The sequence below is a fragment of the Enoplosus armatus genome, chromosome 18 (assembly GCF_043641665.1).
Source record: "Enoplosus armatus isolate fEnoArm2 chromosome 18, fEnoArm2.hap1, whole genome shotgun sequence".
Lineage (NCBI taxonomy): Eukaryota > Metazoa > Chordata > Actinopteri > Centrarchiformes > Enoplosidae > Enoplosus > Enoplosus armatus.
This window is the reverse complement of record NC_092197.1, coordinates 717,747-738,791: the sequence shown is the minus strand read 5'-3', so window position 1 is coordinate 738,791 and position 21,045 is coordinate 717,747. Positions and strand designations below refer to the sequence as shown.

Sequence of the window (21,045 nt, the reverse complement as noted above, 5' to 3'; positions counted from 1 at the left end):
TGGTTAATCAATCATTTGAAAGTAATCAGCAGATTAATTGCTAATGAAGATAGTTCATTGCATCCCTAATATGGACCCATATTTAAGAACGTCGCCAAACTTTCATTCAAACAGTCCTAATTTATTATTTTGAAATATTAATGGGATGCCAATGACAGAATCACTTATTTACAGTGTGTCATTGCTATTACTATTGTTAAAAGACTTTACACACTGTAAAGTTAGTACTATGTAGAGTATTTGCAGTAACTTTGCAGTACTTGTGTTTGTCAGGAGGCTGAAATGAATGAGCTGCTCCAGCAGTGAGGGGCTGCCACGAGGGGCGCTGTTGTCACTTTCTATACCCATAAGCGGGGGAGTGAGAGGTGCATGAAATGGAGAAAAATGGCGGATCATGTGCAGGTAAGCAGAGGTTTCATGTTTTTGTAACCGACAATTTATCCACGAGCGTGAAAATGAGTGTGAACGCGGATTCGGGTGCAGAGTTCCCCGCACGGAGCCTGTGTGCGGCCGCTGCGTGCAGGAGGCGGCCGTGTTTGGGCTGTCGGCGGTAAAAGAAAAGATGTGGCTGCCTGTGTTGACTTGTGGCCTGCTGTCATTGCTCGGGCTGGCTTGTTGCACAGTTAGCTTGTGTTAGCTGCGAGGGTGAGTTCAGGCTCGAAAACGAAAACAAGAGCCAGCGAGCCTCCGGGTTATAACCCGTATAATCCCCGATGTTCGTGTCAGTTGAACGCACAGCATCGCCGGGATACCGGCGTGTCTTATCGGCGTATTTTAGTGAAGTAAACAATAAAACCCAAATGGGTTGGCCGCGGACGAATAGCTGTCAGGCTAACACGAACTGGTTAACTGTCAGTTTGGCGCCAGTGAGAATCACAATGTGGACATTACTCACGTTAGGAACTAAGACTTTGACTTATTCCTCATAGTGCTTTGTGCCTAAAGGTTGAAATACTTATTTGTTGTCCTGTTATGCTAAAGGTAGCTGATGCTCTAGCTAGCTATGCTAACGTTAGCTTCAGCCCAGACGTCAACTTCTCCCGCCCGAGCCCGTTTGAAAACATGATTCGGTTTGTTTAACTGTTTGTCTGTAAAACCGGCTCCTTGCCCGTGGCTGCTGTCTCCGTGTTGCACATCGCGAATATTGAATTGGGGGCACCGGGGAATTTACACCTGTATTGTTTATGTGCGTAACTAAGCAGTGCTGTTTTGTTTAGCTAGCCTGTCTAAAGCTAGCTGCTTCGTGGTCTGGACTGGACACATGTTTGGTGCTAGACAGAGGAGAGGGCACTTTGGTTGAAGTTTAACTGCGAGGTTTTTCTATACTGCTTACATTTCCCCCAGTTAACCGGCGGGTCCTCCATAATGTCCTAAGAGAGACGTTGCTGTTTTTGTTTTAAAGCTAACTTCATGCACCATGTTATTGTTGTACTGGTAGCTAGTGTTGTTTTGTAGCGTAGAAAGCGGTAGCTAGCATGGGATTATTAAGACTGGTAACTTTATTTTTACTGCCATAACATCCCAAATCAAGCGACGTGGGTGCCACTTGGACTTAAAAGAGACTTGACAACAGTCGTGGTGAACATGAGCAGCTTTAGCCTCCATGCTAGAGACAGAGAGCAGCCGCACTGACCTGTGCAGCATGGAGGAGCTGCAGCACTGACATTGACACTGAGTCTCTCTGGATCTGATCCAAACAAGCTTCATTATATTGGTCTGTCACATGAGCTCCAAAGAAAGCATCGTGATCTGATTGTATATAAATAAGGTCATAATTTTCACCCCTTTTTTTAAAAAGTCTTTTACATCTTTTACTTATTATACTGAACTACATCATAGCGTCACACAATGAAGGATGACACAAACTATTCTGCCTTTTTATTTTCTCTGTTGATTAATTGCTTTTTCCTGTAAAATGTCAGAAAATAGTGAAAAATCACAAAATATCACGATAAGAACTTCCCAGAGTTCAAGGTGGCATCTTGTTTTATTGGACCAACAGTCACAGACAGAAGTTATTTCATTTACAGTGATGTAAAACAGAGGAAATCAAGAAATTGTCACATTTGAGAAGGAACTAGTACATTTGTCATTTTTGCTTGAAAAATTACTTAAATGATTAATCCATTCTCAGAATGGCAATTATTTTTCTGTCGATCAATTACTAAATGAATGGACTTTCAGCTCTAGCTCACAGTTTCCCCTTTTCTTTGATTTAACTACTGAACTCTATTCTGTCATGTTTTCTCAATGGAAACTATAACTGAAGTGATTATACCATTATCCATAATATGAAATATTCTTTGGCGACAGCTTTTCAAATTTGAGGTTTTATATGATGTAGAGACTGAAGACTGAAATTTGTGCAGAAAAAAGATTCAAAGATTCAGGGCTTCAAACACTGCAGGGGGCTGAAACACAACACCACCTCCCTGAGTTTAATAGTTTTAGTCAATAAAAATCTGTAATACGTTTGTTGAGTAGTGCTGCATTAAATATAGATGTTCTTGTGTAACATGTTACAGTACAATAATTATATCTAGATATAAAATATTTTTGACACAAAATATTCATGTAACTCTTATAGTTATTCTCTTCCTGTCTGTGTGATGTGTTGATCACACAGTTTAGCTGAATCTCTTTCTGAAGCAGCAGAGACATTTGAGGCATCAGTTGCAGGGTTTTTTTTTCATCCGCCCATCTCTAATATCACATCGACTGAATGTCTTTGGATTTTGGACCGTTGATCGGACTAAACAAGACACGTGAAGACGTCACCTTTGACTCTGAGAAACTCTGATGGTCATTTCTCACTGTTTTCTGACATCATACAGATGAAACTGAACTGTGACATTAATCAATAATAAAAATAATCAGTTAGTTTCAGCCTTAGATTTAATGTCAAAACAAGGGTTGAGTTTGACACAACAGGTTTAACAGCTGCTTCCTCTTAACTGTACATGGATGAAATACTTACCTATGAAGTAGAGCTGCCAATATTTAACTCACACTGTCACAAGTGGGGTTGATAAATGTTTAAGTTTTTAGAGCACATGGCACTTGAATATTGGTGTTCATGGGATATGCATACATGTGCCTGTAAGGCTGTAGATACTGTGAGGTTGGACCGCAGGTTTGTGCGACTGCATTCATTCTTGACAGAATCTGTTAAATATTGTTGTAAACCAGTTTAGAGTAAATAGAGCTGCGACTAACAATACATATTATTATCGACTAATCTGCTGATTACTTTTTAAAATCGTATTATATGTAGTTATTACGGTCCCCACATAGACCCAAGATGTAGGTGTGTGTGTGTGTGTGTGTACATGAAAACTTTTGGCTGCAGCGAGGAATTATTTTCATTATCAGTTATTCTGCAGAAAAATTGTCACAATTTAGAAGCTGGAATGAGCTCTTTTGAAGTAAATCAAAGACAGGTTAATCGTGAAGCAGGACATTTGTTTGGACAAGTGCAGCTGAAGTTTTACACCTTGTGAAGGTGTCGCCACCCGTGTGATAAATGCTGACTCCACACAAAACTGCATGTATGGACGTAAAATGGGATCAGTAACCAAAATCACACCTGTCTGCTGTCAGGCTGCACACGGACCAAATATAAATAGAAGTGGTTTGATTTAAGATTAGAAACCAAAAACCATCATTCTGGAAGGCATTGTCCTCGAACAGGAACTGAGATGGTCATGTGATCGATCCTTAAACCTGCCAGAAGGATAGGAAATCATACTGATGATGAATCCCTTAAAACTACATCAAAGTGTGTTCTAAACCATTACATGTTCATATACTACTTATCCTATGAATATATTGGGTGAAAGGAAAGTGAGACCAATAGACCCAATGTGGACAATGTCACCTGTCCAGGAGGTGCACGTCACCTTCATACACTCCATGAAACGAAACCGCCACATACTTGTCTTTATTGTTGATGTTTTGGGACAGGACGTCTCCAGTGGCTCATGTACTGCTGTGGACACTTGGGTGTAAACAGTGAACGTTAAGACAGCAGAGATCAAACTTTATGATTGGACATCAAATGTTTCGGTGATGAAGACTCTTTAACCACATTGTCAAAGTGTTAGACTGTCTCATCGCTCCACCTGTGTGGATGTCATCACTGTATGTTGAGTTTGGCTCCGTCTGGTGCAGCAGATGGCACAGGTGCTGGCAGGGTTTGGTGCTGAGCTCTTATCTGAGGCCAGCAGAGTTTCACAGTGAACAGGCGTGATGTGACACTCACCTGTCCACCTTCCAGTAAATATACTGCACCCCAGGCTCTTCACACACTACTGTAAACTCAGAACGCCCCGCCACATGAAATGTGTACCCCAGATCCAGACCTCCACAGCCCCCACCTCCTCTGATCTTGTTCTTTAACCTCGCCGCCCCGCCATTTTGAATTTGTCAGTGACTGGCATCTCACTGTGACTGTGCATGACTCAGCACTTTTCCTGCCTGCCACATGAATAAACTTGATATCATTAAATTCATGGGAGTAAACGGTTCACAATCTGCTGTCCAAGTGCACGTGGTTATTACTGTGTGGATGTTAATTTCTCATGTTTCATGTGGAAATACAAAAGGCCAAACACAGTGATGAATACAGGGCACATAGACGATGTCAGAAAACCGTGAAATGTCCATGACGCTCCTTGTGTCCCACCAAAAGTTTAAAACACTAAGACGTTTAGTTGAAAGTCAAAGAAAAGCAACAAAGTGGAGAAGCTGCATTAAACTGAGTGGAAACACCAGAAATGTAAAAAATAAATGTTTGTAAAAGTGTTTCCTGTCTGAGAGTTAAAGTTGTTCGTGGATCAAACCAGAAACAGACTTGATGAATAAACGCTGCCGTAGACGAAGCTGTGACTCAAAGTGAAGCGCTGCAAACATCATGAGTCAGCTCTGTGTGGAGCGATGAGGAGGCTGTGACCTTCCTCACTACATGTCATGTTTCCATCATGTTCTCCACATGGTTCTCCATCGTCTGAGCTTCGACTGGAGCTCTTTAATGACGTCATCTCGTCGTGTCCTCCTCCTCTTCTGCGGTGGTTTAATGGCAGCGACTGGAGAATTAGCTCCACCAGCTGTTTTATTAGCTCCACCAGCTGTTTATTAGCTCCTCCAGCTGTTTATTATCTCCATCAACCAGTGAACTCGTATTCAACCTCTAACCTTGATTCATTGTTTAGACTTATGAAATGTCAAAACGTAATGAAAAAAGCCCTTCAGCTGAAATGATTAATAAGCAAAATTCTCACATTGGAGAAGTAGAAGTGAAGTAGTAGACTTCAACGATTAATTGATCATCAAGATAATTTAGAGATAGATAGATTATTATTCTGTTGATTGATTGTTGGGCTAATTGTTTTCAGCCGGTTTCTTTACATTAAGCCCCCCCTTTAGTGAGTTCTCAGCCTGTGGGTTAATGTTATTGCACTGGTTGATCTGTTTTGCTCTCTGCTCGTGTGTGATTGTGTTTTATTCTACTCGTCCATGAAAGTTTTCTGTGTGTCACATGAGCCTGTTGGTTGCTGATAAGCCCTTCGTCTTCCACTTCTCTGTGTTTATCTAGGGCCTTGCCCAGCTGGAGATCCTGTGTAAGCAGCTATATGAGACTACCGACACCGCCGTCCGACACCAGGCAGAGAAAGCTCTGGTGGAGTTCACCAACAGTCCCGACTGTCTCAGCAAATGTCAGCTACTGCTGGAGAGAGGCAGCGTGAGTAGGCTCAGTGAAACAGTCCCAGTGCTGCTTTTTACTGTATATACAGTCAAATTACTGTATGTACAAGTATTACCCGCTAAATGTACCAAATGTAAGAGTATCCCCTCTTGGAGTGTATATTAAAGTATTGGATTGCTGATGCTTTGCTGCGTTCAATTACTTTTGTGTAGTTTTCTTTGTAAAATCTATCTGCAAAGTTATTGATAATCATAGCTGTCATATAGTAGTGGAGTGGAGGTGGAAAGTAACATAAAGAGAAATAATCGCTGAAGCCATCATAAAAATGAAGTTGACTATGACACTGTTACATGATAACACCAGTCCTCTAAAAAGGAAATAATAACATGGAACATTTTGTGAAGGTTTCATTAGTTTTTAATGTTTTCATTTGAATAGTTTTGATTGTGTGATTTATGTGCAGTATTTAACTATTCAAGATGTTTCTTTTTTTTTGATTTCTGTCATCAAGAAACTGAAAATAATTAGATGGATGTAAGGAGAAAATACCAAACATAATATATATATATATTACTAACATAATATTTTCCCTCTCTCGCTGCAGTCATCATATTCTCAGCTGCTTGCGGCCACCTGTTTGTCTAAACTGGTATCTCGAACCAGCAACCCTCTTCCCCTCGAACAACGCATTGACATCCGTGAGTACATCTCCGTGTTTGAGAACTGCATCCGGTGTTTTCTCACACAGCCTTTGAATCAGGCATGGTGGGAAAATGTATTTCATTTACTGAAACTCCAGCTTGTTTTCCTTAATGACGTCCAGGCGCCACATGGAGAAGCTTTTAAAGTCACGCTGCTCAAATGTTGTAGCCTAGTTGAACGCTCCTCTGCAGGCTGGCGTTGGCTGCTGTTTTATGTGCAGAGAAAACACAAAACAACAAAATAGAACATGTCAGGAGAGAATCGTACTCATGTGGTCAAATTAAATACACACCTTTGTTATACTGCTGCTGTCCAAACAAAGAAAACACAAAGGGAGAAATTAACAGTGACACAAGATGCTTAGTGAGCAAAGTAAACTCTGTCTACTCTCAACCAACACATGTGCTTACAAACTCGCCATGGTTCCTCGTAATACATTGGAGAAGAATTGATAGTAATTTGTTATACTGCACTGATAACGTAGGTGGACACACAGGATTGAAAGATGTGCAGCAACACCACGACACACGACCAGACGAGGAGCTAAACACCAGAACAGAAGACAGAGTTTACTGTTGTAATGCCAGAAGTTTCTGACCAGGATGTTGTGATCACTGGACGCGAACACATTCAGTGAAAATAAGTGTCAGTAGTCATCATATTGACTACGTATGTCAGCAGTGACATGATTCAATATTGTGTTTCTGTTGAAGTCCAGTCTTGTCAGGGTTTTTGTTTTGTTGCATGAATATAATTTCTCTGCATTTTGAAATATCTTTCATGTGTGTTGTTCCACTCTCATGAAGTTGTTCTCGTTTGTGATGTACAGGGAACTATGTGCTGAATTATTTGGCGACGCGGCCAAAGTTAGCAGCATTTGTGACCCAGGCTCTGATCCAGCTGTACGCCAGGATCACCAAACTGGGCTGGTTCGACTGTCAGAAAGATGACTACGTCTTCAGAAACGTCATCGCCGATGTGACGCGCTTTCTACAGGTCTGTGTGTGGTTCATCGTTGTACAACACCTGCAGCGCCTCCAGGGTTTGTGTCTCTCACTGTGCAACTGTTGTGTTTACAGGATAGCGTCGAGCACTGCATCATAGGGGTCACCATCCTGTCCCAGCTGACGAATGAGATCAATCAGGTGGGTTGTCCTCCTCTCTTCAGCCTTCATTTTCTTCTCTCTGCGTGTTGTGTTGAAAATGTTTCACACCGTCTGTTTGTTCCTCAGGCTGACACGACGCATCCTCTGACCAAACATAGGAAGATAGCATCGTCCTTCAGAGATTCCTCCCTCTTCGACATTTTCACGCTTTCCTGCAACCTCCTCAAACAGGTCTGTCTGATTTTATCGAGGATATAAAACAAAAAGAGGAAGATGAACTCATACTTGTGTTAATTCAGCTGTCAGAACAGGATCATTCCCTGGAACCCCTCGGCATGTCACTCTGAAAGTAATGATCATTTTACTCTCCACTGACTACAAACAAATCATCACTAAAGCTACAAGAAGACAATGCACTGGGCGGGTTGCTTCCTTTCAATTTCAGAATAAAAGCATCTCTGAATGTGATGCATTTCCTTTTAACGTTGTCCATAATAATACTGAACAATTACCATTTTAACATTTCTTTTCTAAATTATTTTACAACAACAACTCAACATCATGAATTGCATTATTTAATTACTTTAAACCAAAACAAGTCACATTGATTGATTTTTTTTCTTCAGGGTGATTAATGGGGATGTCCTGATCAGGTTCTATTGATACAATTAGTTAGGGGAAAAAACAATCAAATTTAGTCAAGCTGTGTTTAACAATTTAATAAAAAGTAAGAAATAAACAAACAGTGAAAGTTGTTATCAGCTCAAATATACCAAGAATGATGAAGCACACCAAGTTAGAGCCTATCAGAAGAATCTGAATCACATTTCCAGTTTAAAGGAGTTTCGCATTATATTGTATCAGACAAACTCCGTCTGCACTGAGCTGCGTTCACTTTCCGTTCTAAAATAAATAAAATAATTCCCCTCAGCAGACGTTTTAAGAGCTTAATTGTTCAGAGCTGCTGTCACAGTTTGTGGATGATGTCAGTTTATGACACATATGACACAGATGGAGCAAAATAAACAAGGATCAGAGTTTAGGCAGCTTCTTTGTTTCCAACCAGACAGCAGAGAACTGACCCGAGTGCTGCTTTGTGTTTGTTTGTGTCCTCAGGCTTCGGGGAAGAACCTGAACCTGAACGATGAATCTCAGCACGGTCTGCTGATGCAGCTGCTCAAACTCAGCTACAATTGCCTCAACTACGACTTTATAGGAACGTCCACAGACGAGTCGTCGGACGACCTCTGCACCGTGCAGATCCCCACGTCATGGAGATCAGGTAGCCGCGGCGGACGGACAGACGGCTCATATCATATCATTTATTGTACATTTTAATAACAAGCTTCATGTATTTTTAATGACTGAAATGATGAACAGTTTTTGTAATTACACTAAAAGCATTTAGTGAATCTTGAATTGAACTTGTTGAACACTCTTTGATCCTGAAGTAGATTCATTTGATAAAATTGATTGATTAGTAGATTGATTGATCAGTCATTTGAAGTCAGTTTTTAAGTAGAAATGCCAGTAAAACTGAAAGTCTTTGGGTTTTGGACTACTGGTCAGACTAAACAAGACATTTAAATATATCAGCTTGGTGACGTTTATGGACCAAACCATTAATCAAGAGATTGAGAAAATGACTGCCAGATTAGTCAGTTAGTCGTAACCATAATGTCACCCATTGTATCACTGTGACTTGTGTTTTGTTTCTGTGTTGCAGCATTTCTTGATTCCTCCACCCTGCAGCTCTTTTTCAATTTATATCATTCCATCCCTCCGTCCCTGTCCCCGTTGGTAAGTGAGATGTTCTTCACATCACCATGATAACAGGTGAAGCCTCCTGTTTGAGACTGAACATTGTGTTTGTGTGTGCAGGTGTTGTCGTGTCTAGTTCAGATAGCCTCTGTCAGGAGGTCTCTCTTCAACAACGCAGAGCGAGCAAAGTTTCTTTCACATTTGGTGGACGGAGTGAAGAGGATACTAGCAAACCCACAGGTTTGCACACAGATACATTCCTCCTGCGCAGTTTTTGTTTCTCTGTTTCCAGCTGGCTGTTTGACCTTGTGAAATGTGTTTCAGTGTTTGCCTGATCCTAATAACTACCACGAGTTCTGTCGTCTGCTGGCGAGGCTGAAGAGTAACTACCAGCTGGGGGAGCTGGTCAAAGTAGAAAACTACCCTGAAGTTATTCGCCTCATAGCCAACTTCACTGTCACCAGTCTGCAGGTGAGTCCCGACTGTTGTTCAGAAGCTTCATAGAAAGTTCTGTGAGACGTGAAACAAAGAAGACAAGCCAATACCAACAAGACACAAGAGTTAAAGAGTTTCAGCAGTTTGAAGTGAAATGATAAAACCTCAGGTAGTAGTCGGTCCTCACCTGGTCCTGTCCTCCTGTGTGTCAGCACTGGGAGTTTGCCCCCAACAGTGTTCACTACCTGCTGAGTCTGTGGCAGCGCCTGGCAGCATCGGTCCCCTACGTTAAAGCCACCGAGCCTCATCTGCTGGAGACCTACACTCCAGAGGTCACCAAGGCCTACATCACATCGCGGCTCGAGTCAGTCCACGTCATCCTCAGGTAGGATCTGCTCTGTAAATGAAGACAACCATCAGCTTTATATCATGGTGCCAGTGTGGGTGGACCAACATATGCGGTCAAGACTCCTTGGATTTGTGTCACTGTCCTGGATTTCTGTTGACAGAGACTTTGAGACTATCAGTGCAGTTTTTAGGTGTTGCAGATGTTGGATATCATTTTGTTCAGCTAACCCTGCTTTTAATTATACGATGTGGTACCACATCAGGCATTTTTAACAGGTGTTGGTCAGTATGGTAGTAACTGTAATTGGTTTTTTTTATCCCTGTATACGAGGTTATTTATTTACTTTTACATGTAGCTGCAGGATGACAGCCGGAACAGAAATACAAAAACAACAAGCTGCAGTTTTACAGTCTCTGCTGGAGACTCCAACAAGACTCCAGGAAGTCACCAAGAAACACTTCCAACACGTAAACCATAAAACCACAACTTGTTGTTTTTTGTATTTCTGTTTGTGTACAAATTACGCAAACCAGATGTAACATGTTAATCAGCGCACTCTAGAGGAGGTGGTCGGTGGCTGGTTTCAGACAGAGCCAGGCTAGCTGTTTCCCCCCGTTTCCAGTCTTTATGCTAAGCTAAGCTAACCTGCTGTTGGCTCTGCCTTCATATTCAGCGTACAGACATTGATGTTGATATTCTCACCTAACTCTGGGCAAGAAAGCCAAAAAAGGAACTATTCCTTTAAAGTGATGATGTTATACAGTATGAACACACTCTGATGGCCAGAGTGAGCTACTGACCACTAATATCGTTATGCATCCTGCTGATGGTTTTGTGCTGTTCCACTAAAAACGTTAGTGCTGATAATGTGAAATAATGTGAAAAAAGGTGCAATGCGTCAACAAAGACAGATAAAACAAAAGATTGCTAGCTAGTAAACATGTAAATAAAGTAATTCTGATTCTGTAAAGAATGCAGGTTTCAAATTCTTCCAAAAATCAGCCAAAGTTTTCTGAGGATGGGAATGAACACGTCTGTTCGACCGCCAGAGTCACAAAGTGAATAAACTGTGTCTGACTCCACAGAGATGGTTTAGAAGACCCTCTAGATGACGCTGGCCTCGTCCAGCAGCAGTTAGACCAGTTATCCACCATCGGGAGGTGTGAGTACGAGAAGACATGTGCTCTGCTGGTCCAACTGTTCGACCAGGCAGCTCAGACCTACCAGGAGCTGCTACAATCCACCAACTCGAGTGCCGCAGACATCACTGTGCAGGAGGGTACGAGCTGCACTCAAATGGGGATTCAAGCTCAAGCTTTAAATTGGAAGTTGGATATTTGATTGTATTTTCAAAATGTTTCTAATTCTGATTATTGTTTGATATAAAACTCTTTGTATTGATAAACGATGCCTTGTAGCTTTGGAGCTCATGCTTTTACTAGTCTTTTTAAATAATGCTGATATAATGCACTGAGTTAAAAGTCACGATGTGGCTACTAAGTGAATGAATTGAAACTGGACATCTGGTTTTCGGGATGTAAATATCATAAAGGTCATGTTCCTCCCTCTGCAGGTCGGTTGACATGGCTGGTTTATATAATCGGGGCGGTGATCGGTGGACGGGTGTCGTTTGCGAGTACAGATGAGCAGGACGCCATGGACGGAGAGTTAGTCTGTCGGTAAGAGTTCAACAATATTTGGGAGTTGTCAAGTTAAAACCCTGAAAATATCATGTTTATCATGTTTTGAGGAACTGACATGGGAAAAACATTTTAACTTGCAGTTTGTCTAATTCCTTTGGAAACAGTTTTCAATGCTTTATTTTTCAAGTCCCTTAAAAAAACAGGAAAATACAATAAACTTTTACTTAAAATGCTGCAACAGTTCTCTGTCGAGCCATACTTCCTAATTTCCCATTAGTCATGAACCTTTTTTGAAACGATTAGTCGATTATTATAAATTATTATTATTATTATTATTAATAATAATTATTATTGAAAAGGACGTTTTCCACAGCAGCACATTCCAAGTCATTCACATATAATAGAAACAGTAGGGGGCCCAGAGCGCTGCCCTGTGGGACTCCACATGTTCTAGGATAAGGGTTAAACCATGTTTGTGTGTTCGTCTCAGGGTGCTCCAGCTGATGAATCTGACCGACTCTCGGCTAGCTCAGGCCGGCAACGAGAGACTGGAGCTGGCTATGCTCAGCTTCTTTGAACAGTTCAGAAAGATCTACATCGGTGATCAGGTGCAGAAATCATCAAAGGTAAACGCTGCTTTTAATGATGCTGCTGTTGTGTTGGATCTTGTCTGTAGCATGTGTCCACTGTGTTGCATTAACCCCCCCCCCGCTGTTAACAGGGGGCCAAGTTGGTGGGAATGAGCAGGTCTTTTGTCCTGAGTGGTGTCTGCTAGTGCTGACTGCAGCAGTTTCTATAGAGCCACACAGTCTCGGTGTGCTACTACTCGTGTTTTACTATTGTGTAGTTAGACGTGGTGTATAGTTCAGCGGTTCATGCTGACTGACGGAGTGTGTTCTCTTTGTTCGGGGCAGAAACTGCAAAATGTGAACGTCCCAGATAAGTGGTTGAATGTAGGAACTGTAGTTTGTTTCCACATGTGCAGTTCTGGTTTTGGTATTAGCTGGTATTAGTAGAAGTAGCATCAGATCAGCAGAAATCCCAATAATCTCACAGTCACGACCAAAATAAAACTCTGTCTTTGTGTGCATCTAGCTGCTAGTGTTGGATCAGTGTTTTAAATGCCTTTTCTGCTGTAGGGACTTAACCATCCATAACCTGCGTTTTCAAGGTCTGCTTGTGTTTTCACTGCCCTCCGCCGAGTTTGGGGGACGAGTTCCTGGAACTAAAGAATGGTTACTGCTCAGGAGATTATACTAAAGTACCAAGTTTCAGGTACTTTTAGGTTTGGTGTGATGCAACGGCTCATTTTCAGAGGCAACACAGCATCAATTACAGAGTGTGTATGAAGCTAAACATCGTGAGTTGAGCTGTCCTGTCCTGCTTTGAGTCTTCTCCTGGTTTTTATTCAGGATCATCTGACGTTTACATGGAACATGAGAGACCTGCATACATGCCCTCAACAGCTTCCAGGTTTCTGATCATGTGCGTGCAGGTCAGAAACTTGGATCAGGTGTTCAACAGTGTTTATATGCCACAATATCCAGGTTTCTGTCCAGCTAAGATATTCAGTAGTAGTATATTATCAAAAGTAAGGGCTAATCCAGGTTTCTTAATCCAAGATATGATGCATACATGTGCAGCACATAACCAGGATTCTCCAAAAACCTGATCATGTAACAATGATCAATATTAGTATTCACTCGTCTACCAAACAAACGGCGCATAAGAATGAGGGCATTTTCAATGATATTTCAATGATATTGAAAATGTTCAGGTTTGTAAAACACAGTGGAAACACGAAGCAGAGCCTAGAACCAAAGTTTTAGGTCACGGGAAGCTCCAGGTTACAGACTGTTAAGTTCCTGTTGTGGAAAAGTGCCTTTAGTGAAGAGCATCACCGGAAACAACGTGAGAGTCCACACAATAACCAGCATTAGAGGAGCTGTGTTGTCAGTTTCATGAGGGACGGGCCCCTTTTCCTTTCTGTCCTACAGTTAGAGAGAGGCCCCTGCTCTTTATCTTCTACAGATCTCAATCTCCTCACGCTTCATTTGTCTCAGTGCTGCTGAGGCCACCACTGACAGAGAGCTGATAGTGTGTTACTGAAGGTTACCGCCTCTGTTTCAGTTCTTTAAAATCCAGCCGATGAAATCTTGAAGCTGGTTTAACTCACTGTTTCTGTCAAAGAATGTTTAGAAAAGCACGACTTAAACAATCTAACTACAATATAGTGAATATAGACACTGTGAAGTGCTTTTACACATAAAACTAAGTCCATGCTTCAGCAGCAGAGTGCAAACACTTCGGAAGTTTAAAAGAAACACGATGGGCCGGTGATATGACCGGCCAGACCAACACATCTCTAGAGCTCATTGCCCTGTAATAACATCAGCTATGTGTGAACATGTGTGTATTTTGATGGCTGTGGCTGTTCACGTTGATAGAGTTGAGTGTGTGTTTGTGTTTGTTAATTGCAGCTTTATCGACGGCTATCGGAGGTTCTGGGGTTGAATGACGAGACGATGGTACTCAGTGTCTTTATAGGGAAAATGTGAGTAACAAAAATGAAAATTATTAAATGCATCTGTCCAGGTTGTTTATGTGTTGGAAACCACAGACATTTTGTATTTGTGTGTGTTTGTGTGTGTTTGTGTGTGTTTGTGTGTGTGTGTGTGTGTGTGTGTGTGTGTGTGTGTGTGTGTGTGTGTGTGTGTGTGTGTGTGTGTGTGTGACACACACTAATGAAGCATGTCAATCTTTTTTCTCTTTCAGCATCACAAACTTGAAGTACTGGGGTCAGTGTGAACCAATCACCTCCAAGACACTCCAACTACTGAACGACCTCTCTTTAGGATATCCTTGATGTGTGTGTGTGTGTGTGTGTGTGAGTGTGTGCAGCCTGCGTGTTCATGTGTGTTTGCTCAGTGGTGGATGAAGAACTCAGATCTTTTACTTCAGTTACGTAATTGAACTGACGGAAAGAGATGGAGACAGAAATACAAAGTGTGCGTGCATCAGTATCGAGGGAGCGTGTTTGTGGACAGCCAGAGAGCTGAAACTTAACTTCGAACTGGTGATTATTGGATGTTATTAATCAGGCTCATCTATGAACTGCAGGCTGTCTCTGCTAACAGTAGCCAGAGTGACGGCCGTCCAGGCGTCGTACGAGTCTGTTGTCTGAAAGGAGTTTGAACTGAGTGAGAAGTCAAGAAAGAGGCACAATAATGAGCACGAGTTGTGTGAAAATGTATATTTGCTGATATATCATTGTCGGATTTTATAAGCTTTCAAATATCAATATCGGCCTCAAAACTGATCATGTATTATATAAATTATAGCTGCAACCAGCTGAAAAATGATATTCACTGTTTACTGTGATATAAAACTGAGAAAAGCAACAAATCCTCACATTAGAGAAGCTGAAATCAAACAAACTTTGCTGAATAAATAACTTCAAGGGTTAATTGATTTATCAAATTGTTGGTGATCAACTAATCAACTTATTAACTAATCGTGTCGGCTCTAACGTAACTTTACCCCCCCCCCCCCCCCCCCCCTCCCTTCCTGCTTGAGGTCTGAGAGTAAACGTAATGTTGAGCTGGGTCGTACATGAGTTTCTGGATGTGTGTGTTTTCTCCTTGACCTCCTGTTTGTTCACGTACAGCAGTGTGAGGAAGCTGGTGAAGCTCAGTGCTGTCCAGTTCATGTTGAATAACCACACGGTGAGTACATCTTTACATCCCCTTCACATCGTACACTCAGCACAGACAGCTACGTGTTGCTAACGTCCTGTCTGCCTGTCAGAGCGAGCACTTCTCCTTCCTGGGAGTGAACAACCAGTCCAATCTGAGCGACATGAGGTGTCGGACCACCTTCTACACGGCACTGGGGCGCCTGCTGATGGTCGATCTGGGTAAACACACACACACACACACACACACACACACACACACACACACACACTGCACCAACTAATAAATGTGTTGTGAGGCCGACACAAACCTTTCACCCTGTGTGTGTGTGTGTGTGTGTGTGTGTGTGTGTGTGTGTGTGTGTGTGTGTGTGTGTGTGTCCGCAGGTGAGGACGAGGACCAGTTCGAACAGTTCATGCTGCCTTTGACGGCTGCGTTTGAAACTGTGGCTCAGATGCTGAGTACAAACACCTTCAACGAGCAGGAAGCCAAGGTGATGAACACACACACACACACACACACACACACACACACACACTCACACTGCAGCAGCTGATGTCTTTGGGATATGCCGTTCATTCACGTCATGATTGAAGTCAGTTTGGACGAGAGCATCTTTAATTTCACTGAGGTGTTTTATTCTGACAGTTTTCTTCTTCTCTTGTTTCCTGTAGAGGACTTTGGTGGGTTTGGTCCGAGACCTGCGAGGCATCGCGTTCGCCTTTAACGCCAAGACGAGCTTCATGATGCTCTTTGACTGGATGTATCCTTACAGCTGACCTGAGAGCTGCTAACGGCATCATAGTCTGTCGAAATAACTGAACTGAAATAACAATCTCTGAGAGCTGTCCTTAACCCAGACCTGCAGATATCCAGCCTACATGCCCATCCTGCAGCGCGCCATCGAGCTTTGGTACCATGACCCAGCATGCACCACGCCTGTCCTCAAACTTATGGCCGAGCTCGTTCACAACAGGTAAACGCTCTGCGTGACGCAGCAGCAGAGGAGTAACTGCTTTATCTGGATCAAACATCAGAACACGTTCAGACACGTGAAGCGGTTCAGATTTGATCTGTGGAGTCACTGCAGGGGGGTTTTATAATAAGAATGATCACATTATTAATAATAATATATTTATTTATAGAAGATACTCAAATGCTGCTTTCACACCTGTAGGTTGGTTGATAAATGAAGATTCCTATGTGATGAGAAGTCATCATCACATCATCATAAGTCACTACTTTCCTGAGACTCATTGTTCATTTCTTTTTGTTGTAGATCTCAAAGGTTACAGTTTGATGTGTCGTCGCCCAACGGCATCCTGCTGTTCAGAGAAACCAGCAAGATGATCACAACCTACGGTACTTTGGCTTTCACGTTGTTAACGCTTCCCTGGTGACGTGCGGAGACCCAACTGTTCAAAATTCAATGAATCACGATCATTTGTTTATGTACTCATTATATGTGTGACCATTTTTGTGATATATTAAAAAAAAAACACAATAGTATTAGTGTCATAAAACTGTTGTTTGTTGAATAGTTTCATGATGCGAAGGCCTGAAACATCCAATAAATATATTATATTCTGTGGATATTTGTCATTTAAACAATCAGTAAAACAAATCCAGATGAGTCCATAATGACTATAATCTTTAGTCGCAGCTCTGAAACCTCGTCTGTCGTCACTCGAAATGTTTTGTCTTGTAGGGAATCGTATCCTGACGTTGGGTGAAGTCCCGAAGGACCAGGTGTACGGGGTGAAGCTGAAGGGGGTCAGCGTGTGCTTCGCCATGCTGAAGGCGGTGCTCAGCGGAAACTACGTCAACTTCGGGGTCTTCCGTCTGTACGGCGACGACGCTCTGGATAACGCCTTACAGACCTTCATCAAACTACTGCTGTCCATCCCTCACAGTGACTTACTAGTAAGTTCACGTATACGGTCTGGCGGTCGGGGGTCCCGTACCTCCTAAACAGTCTACAGCTACATTGACCCCGACATTTCAAGACACAAACCGATCTGTTCTCCAGTAATCTCTAAACCACTTCCAACCCAGTACCAAAGAGATTCAGTTTACTGAGATGTAAAGCAGCTGCAAATCCTCGTAAATGACAAAGCTGGTAATGTCGGGATTCTTGGACCCAGTTAATCAGTTATCAAAATAGTTGCCAGTTCATTTTCTTTCAATCAACGAATGGTTTCAGATCTGTTGTCCTTGCAGTTTTAGTCACGTTACGCCATCAGACTGTCATGAGCACGGCCAGTGTCTTTCTAAAGGTCTGACTCTTCCCGTCCCTGCAGGACTACCCGAAGCTCAGCCAGTCCTTCTACTCTCTGCTGGAAGTGCTGACCCAGGACCACATGAACTTCATCGCCAGCCTGGAGCCTCACGTCGTCATGTACATCCTGTCTTCGATATCAGAAGGACTCACCGCACTCGGTAAAACACTCAGAGGTCAGGTTTGAATTTTAATGAGAGTGTGCGGCATGGTAGTTCTTACGTCTGTGTGTGTGTGTGTGTGTGTGTTCAGATACAATGGTGTGCACAGGCTGCTGCTCCAGTCTGGACCACATAGTGACCTACCTGTTCAAGCAGCTGTCGCGCTCCACAAAGAAGCGTCCCACTCCGATGGCGACAGACGATCGCTTCCTCCACATCATGCAGCAGCACCCAGAGATGATCCAGCAGGTCAGAGATCAGTTTTCTCTCTGCCATCATGTTAGCAGAGATGCACCGAACCGACCCCGTTCTGATACCTCAATGAAAAATGGAAGTGAACTAATCTTCTGTAGCCCGTCCTTCAGGCACCTGAAGAGGCCGTGGTGAACTAACGTTACGTGTTTTTAACTCCAGCTGCTAAAGTTTGTCTTTAATAAGATGTAACACCAGTCTTTGCTTTCTGAGGCCTCTACTGAGATTTGTTGAACAGTCACAAAAACAGTAAATAAAATAGTAGAAAATAATGAAATTAAACATTACTTCATCCATACAAACTTTCAAAATGACATCACAGCAAAAAAATGCAGAAAATGTTTTAGAAAATTTTATCGAGTCAATTTTTGGCAACACTTGTAGTGTCACAGTTGAGGTCCACTGTAGCCTGGTCACGTGTGTCTGATACCAGATCAGCTTCATATTACTTACTAATACTAGTGTCGGAGCCGATGGATCGGTGCATCTCTGCATGTTGCATTCAGGGGCGACCACTGACAGTCTGTAAACCTGGTGCTGTGGTTGTTGTGCAGATGCTGTCCACAGTGTTGAACATCATCATCTTCGAGGACTGTAGGAACCAGTGGTCGATGTCTCGACCTCTGTTAGGCCTGATCCTGCTCAACGAGAAGGTAAACATCCGACACAGACCTGAGACCTGAACTACGAAGCGGGTTCAACAGACCCAGGGTATCTCCTCCTGATGTGGCTTCACTGAGCCGAACAACCGCGACCTCGCTAAGCGCTCACACCACGCTGGTTATCAACTCTAAGTCAACCCAGGGTTTCACAATCTAGTGTTTGTCACTAAGTTACCATGGCAACGTGCCCCGGTAAGAAGTGAGGCACCGTCGTAACCCTGAAAACACAGGGTTAACCCTGAAGGCACCTCGCTGACCTCAAACCCTGCTCCGTAGTTCAGGCCTCGGGACCACCTCCGAAACGTCTGTCTGTCTGTCTGTCTGTCTGTCTGTCTGTCTCTGTGTGTGTGTGTGTTAACATGCATGTTTGTGTGTCCTGCAGTATTTTGCTGACTTGAGGAACAGCATCGTCAACAGTCAGCCCCCAGAGAAGCAGCAAGCCATGCACTTATGTTTCGAGAACTTGATGGAGGGAATAGAGAGAAATCTACTAACAAAGAACCGGGACAGGTAGGTCTCATATATTATATGTTTTATATTTTATATTTAGAAGTATAATTCCCCTACGTCACAGTCGGGATGGAGCAAACTGAAACGTCACCTCACATCTGTTACACTTCATTCAGCTCAGATTGTAATAGTCTCTCTCTGCCTGTCTGTCTGCCTGTCTGTCTGTCTGCAGGTTCACTCAGAACCTGTCTGTGTTCAGGAGGGAAGTCAACGACAGCATGAAGAACTCGACATACGGCGTCAACAGCAACGACATGATGAGCTGACATTCCACACAGAGGAGTCTTATCCAGCTGCAGACAGAGCTCACCCCTCCCTCGCTCCTCCACAGCCTCCCTCCCTCCCCCCTCTCTGCCTCCCTCCTCTCTGCATCAGCCTCCCCCCTCCCTCCCTGGGCCCGGATGCCTGGGGATCATCTCCTCCCCCCGACACGACGTACGGGATCGTTGACGAAATTCAGCGAATAAACCACCGTGTGTTGCACCTGCCCCCCCTCCCTCCCCACTCCTTTTTGATATAAACATATATAAATATATACAGATCTATTTTAAAGCGATGGTCTGACTCGTCTGGCTGTCCTAACAGTGGAGGGGTCAGGAGGTCAGAGGGAGGGGTCGCATGTCTAAGCACTCTAAATCACTCGCAGAGGAAGCAGAGTGGTGAGGTGGGGGTGAGGAAGGGGACAAACGCCGGTAAACGTAGTAATCCGCTTCTGCCTGCCTTGTATAGAAAACACACAAAAAACCAAGTGTACATTTTTTTTCGTAACATTTTGAACAATGTTTATAATGATCGAATTTAAAACACAAAGATGAGTCGAGGAAAAACAGAAAAAACTAAACAAAAACGGTGTGATTGAGCTTTTTACAGTGTAGTGAGTTAGTGCAACTGTCTGTCTGCGTGGGGAGCGAGCTTTCCACGGGAGCTGGAGGTGAGAGGGAGGACGGGTGAGTGATGGGGGGGGGGTTGAACCTAGCTGCAGGGTGGCCACAGGAGCACTTAGGCTGCAGAGCTGTCATAGAACAGTTAGAAGAGGTACACACACGAACAGAGAGGCAGAGTCAGAGCATCCATGTTGTACATTTTACTAAGTCTCTGGTTGAAGTGATGTAAATAGCCACGCCCCCCCCGCGGCAGCAGGCCCGACGGCCTTAAAGGGACCGGGTTCTCGTTCTTGTGTCCTTTCTGACTCGGTGTGACAAACGGGACTTCAGGTAAAGCAGCTTAAAGCTTCCAGATACACTTCAGTTTTAGAGAAATCATTTGGGACTAGAGCTCTTGTTCATCATCGTTATTCTTTATCAAAACCTGCTGCCTACGTTACCCACAATGCAACTCTCCCTCTGACATTTGTGTGGTAGATTGTGGTGTGTTATGCTAGTAGTGGCTAATGTAGCCTGCAGCAGCTACAGATCTCTGGTCAGCTCTCTTCTGTCTGACTCCAGCAGCTCCCTCTGAGACGCTGAAGAACCCCCCAACACCTGGAAACACGCTGAGGTGGACAATCAGTGGAGTTTGACTTCATTCGATTAGCTGATTAAAAGAAAATTGTCAACAATTTTCACTTTTCAAGCAAAAGTGTGAAGAAACGAAGCGAAGATGAGGACAGAAATATTTTTGTGCTGCTTTCCTGTCCTGAACCACTGGACCTGATTCACTAATTAAACAGGAAAAGGATGGAAAGACTGATTGATGATGAAAATAACTGTTAGCTGCAGCCGGAATCATTTCAAGTGCTCCTGAGTCCGACTGAACGTAAACACAGGAAGTAGCTCCCCGTATTAGCC

At 43.1% G+C, this 21,045-nt stretch overlaps 1 protein-coding gene across 3 annotated transcripts; it reads left to right on the top strand.

Moving 5' to 3' along the window:
- Nucleotides 1-363: 363 nt before the first annotated feature.
- On the top strand, nucleotides 364-20,182 carry xpo7 (exportin 7). Of its 3 annotated transcripts, XM_070924254.1 has the most exons (28): nucleotides 364-402; nucleotides 5,594-5,740; nucleotides 6,309-6,402; nucleotides 7,236-7,402; nucleotides 7,486-7,551; nucleotides 7,639-7,743; nucleotides 8,629-8,794; nucleotides 9,239-9,312; nucleotides 9,394-9,513; nucleotides 9,598-9,744; nucleotides 9,921-10,093; nucleotides 11,143-11,336; nucleotides 11,631-11,736; nucleotides 12,191-12,326; nucleotides 14,181-14,254; nucleotides 14,476-14,556; nucleotides 15,362-15,425; nucleotides 15,508-15,616; nucleotides 15,782-15,888; nucleotides 16,070-16,158; nucleotides 16,264-16,371; nucleotides 16,675-16,757; nucleotides 17,104-17,318; nucleotides 17,696-17,834; nucleotides 17,926-18,083; nucleotides 18,641-18,739; nucleotides 19,131-19,258; nucleotides 19,431-20,182. In XM_070924254.1, exons 1-28 carry the CDS (start codon nucleotides 370-372, stop codon nucleotides 19,522-19,524), a joined length of 3,276 nt encoding a protein of 1,091 aa, XP_070780355.1. In that variant the 5' UTR covers nucleotides 364-369; the 3' UTR covers nucleotides 19,525-20,182. The 3 variants fall into 3 exon arrangements, with proteins under 3 accessions (XP_070780355.1, XP_070780356.1, XP_070780354.1); XM_070924255.1 differs by lacking the exon at nucleotides 7,486-7,551; XM_070924253.1 differs by having other exon boundaries at nucleotides 7,486-7,743.
- Nucleotides 20,183-21,045: the final 863 nt, after the last annotated feature.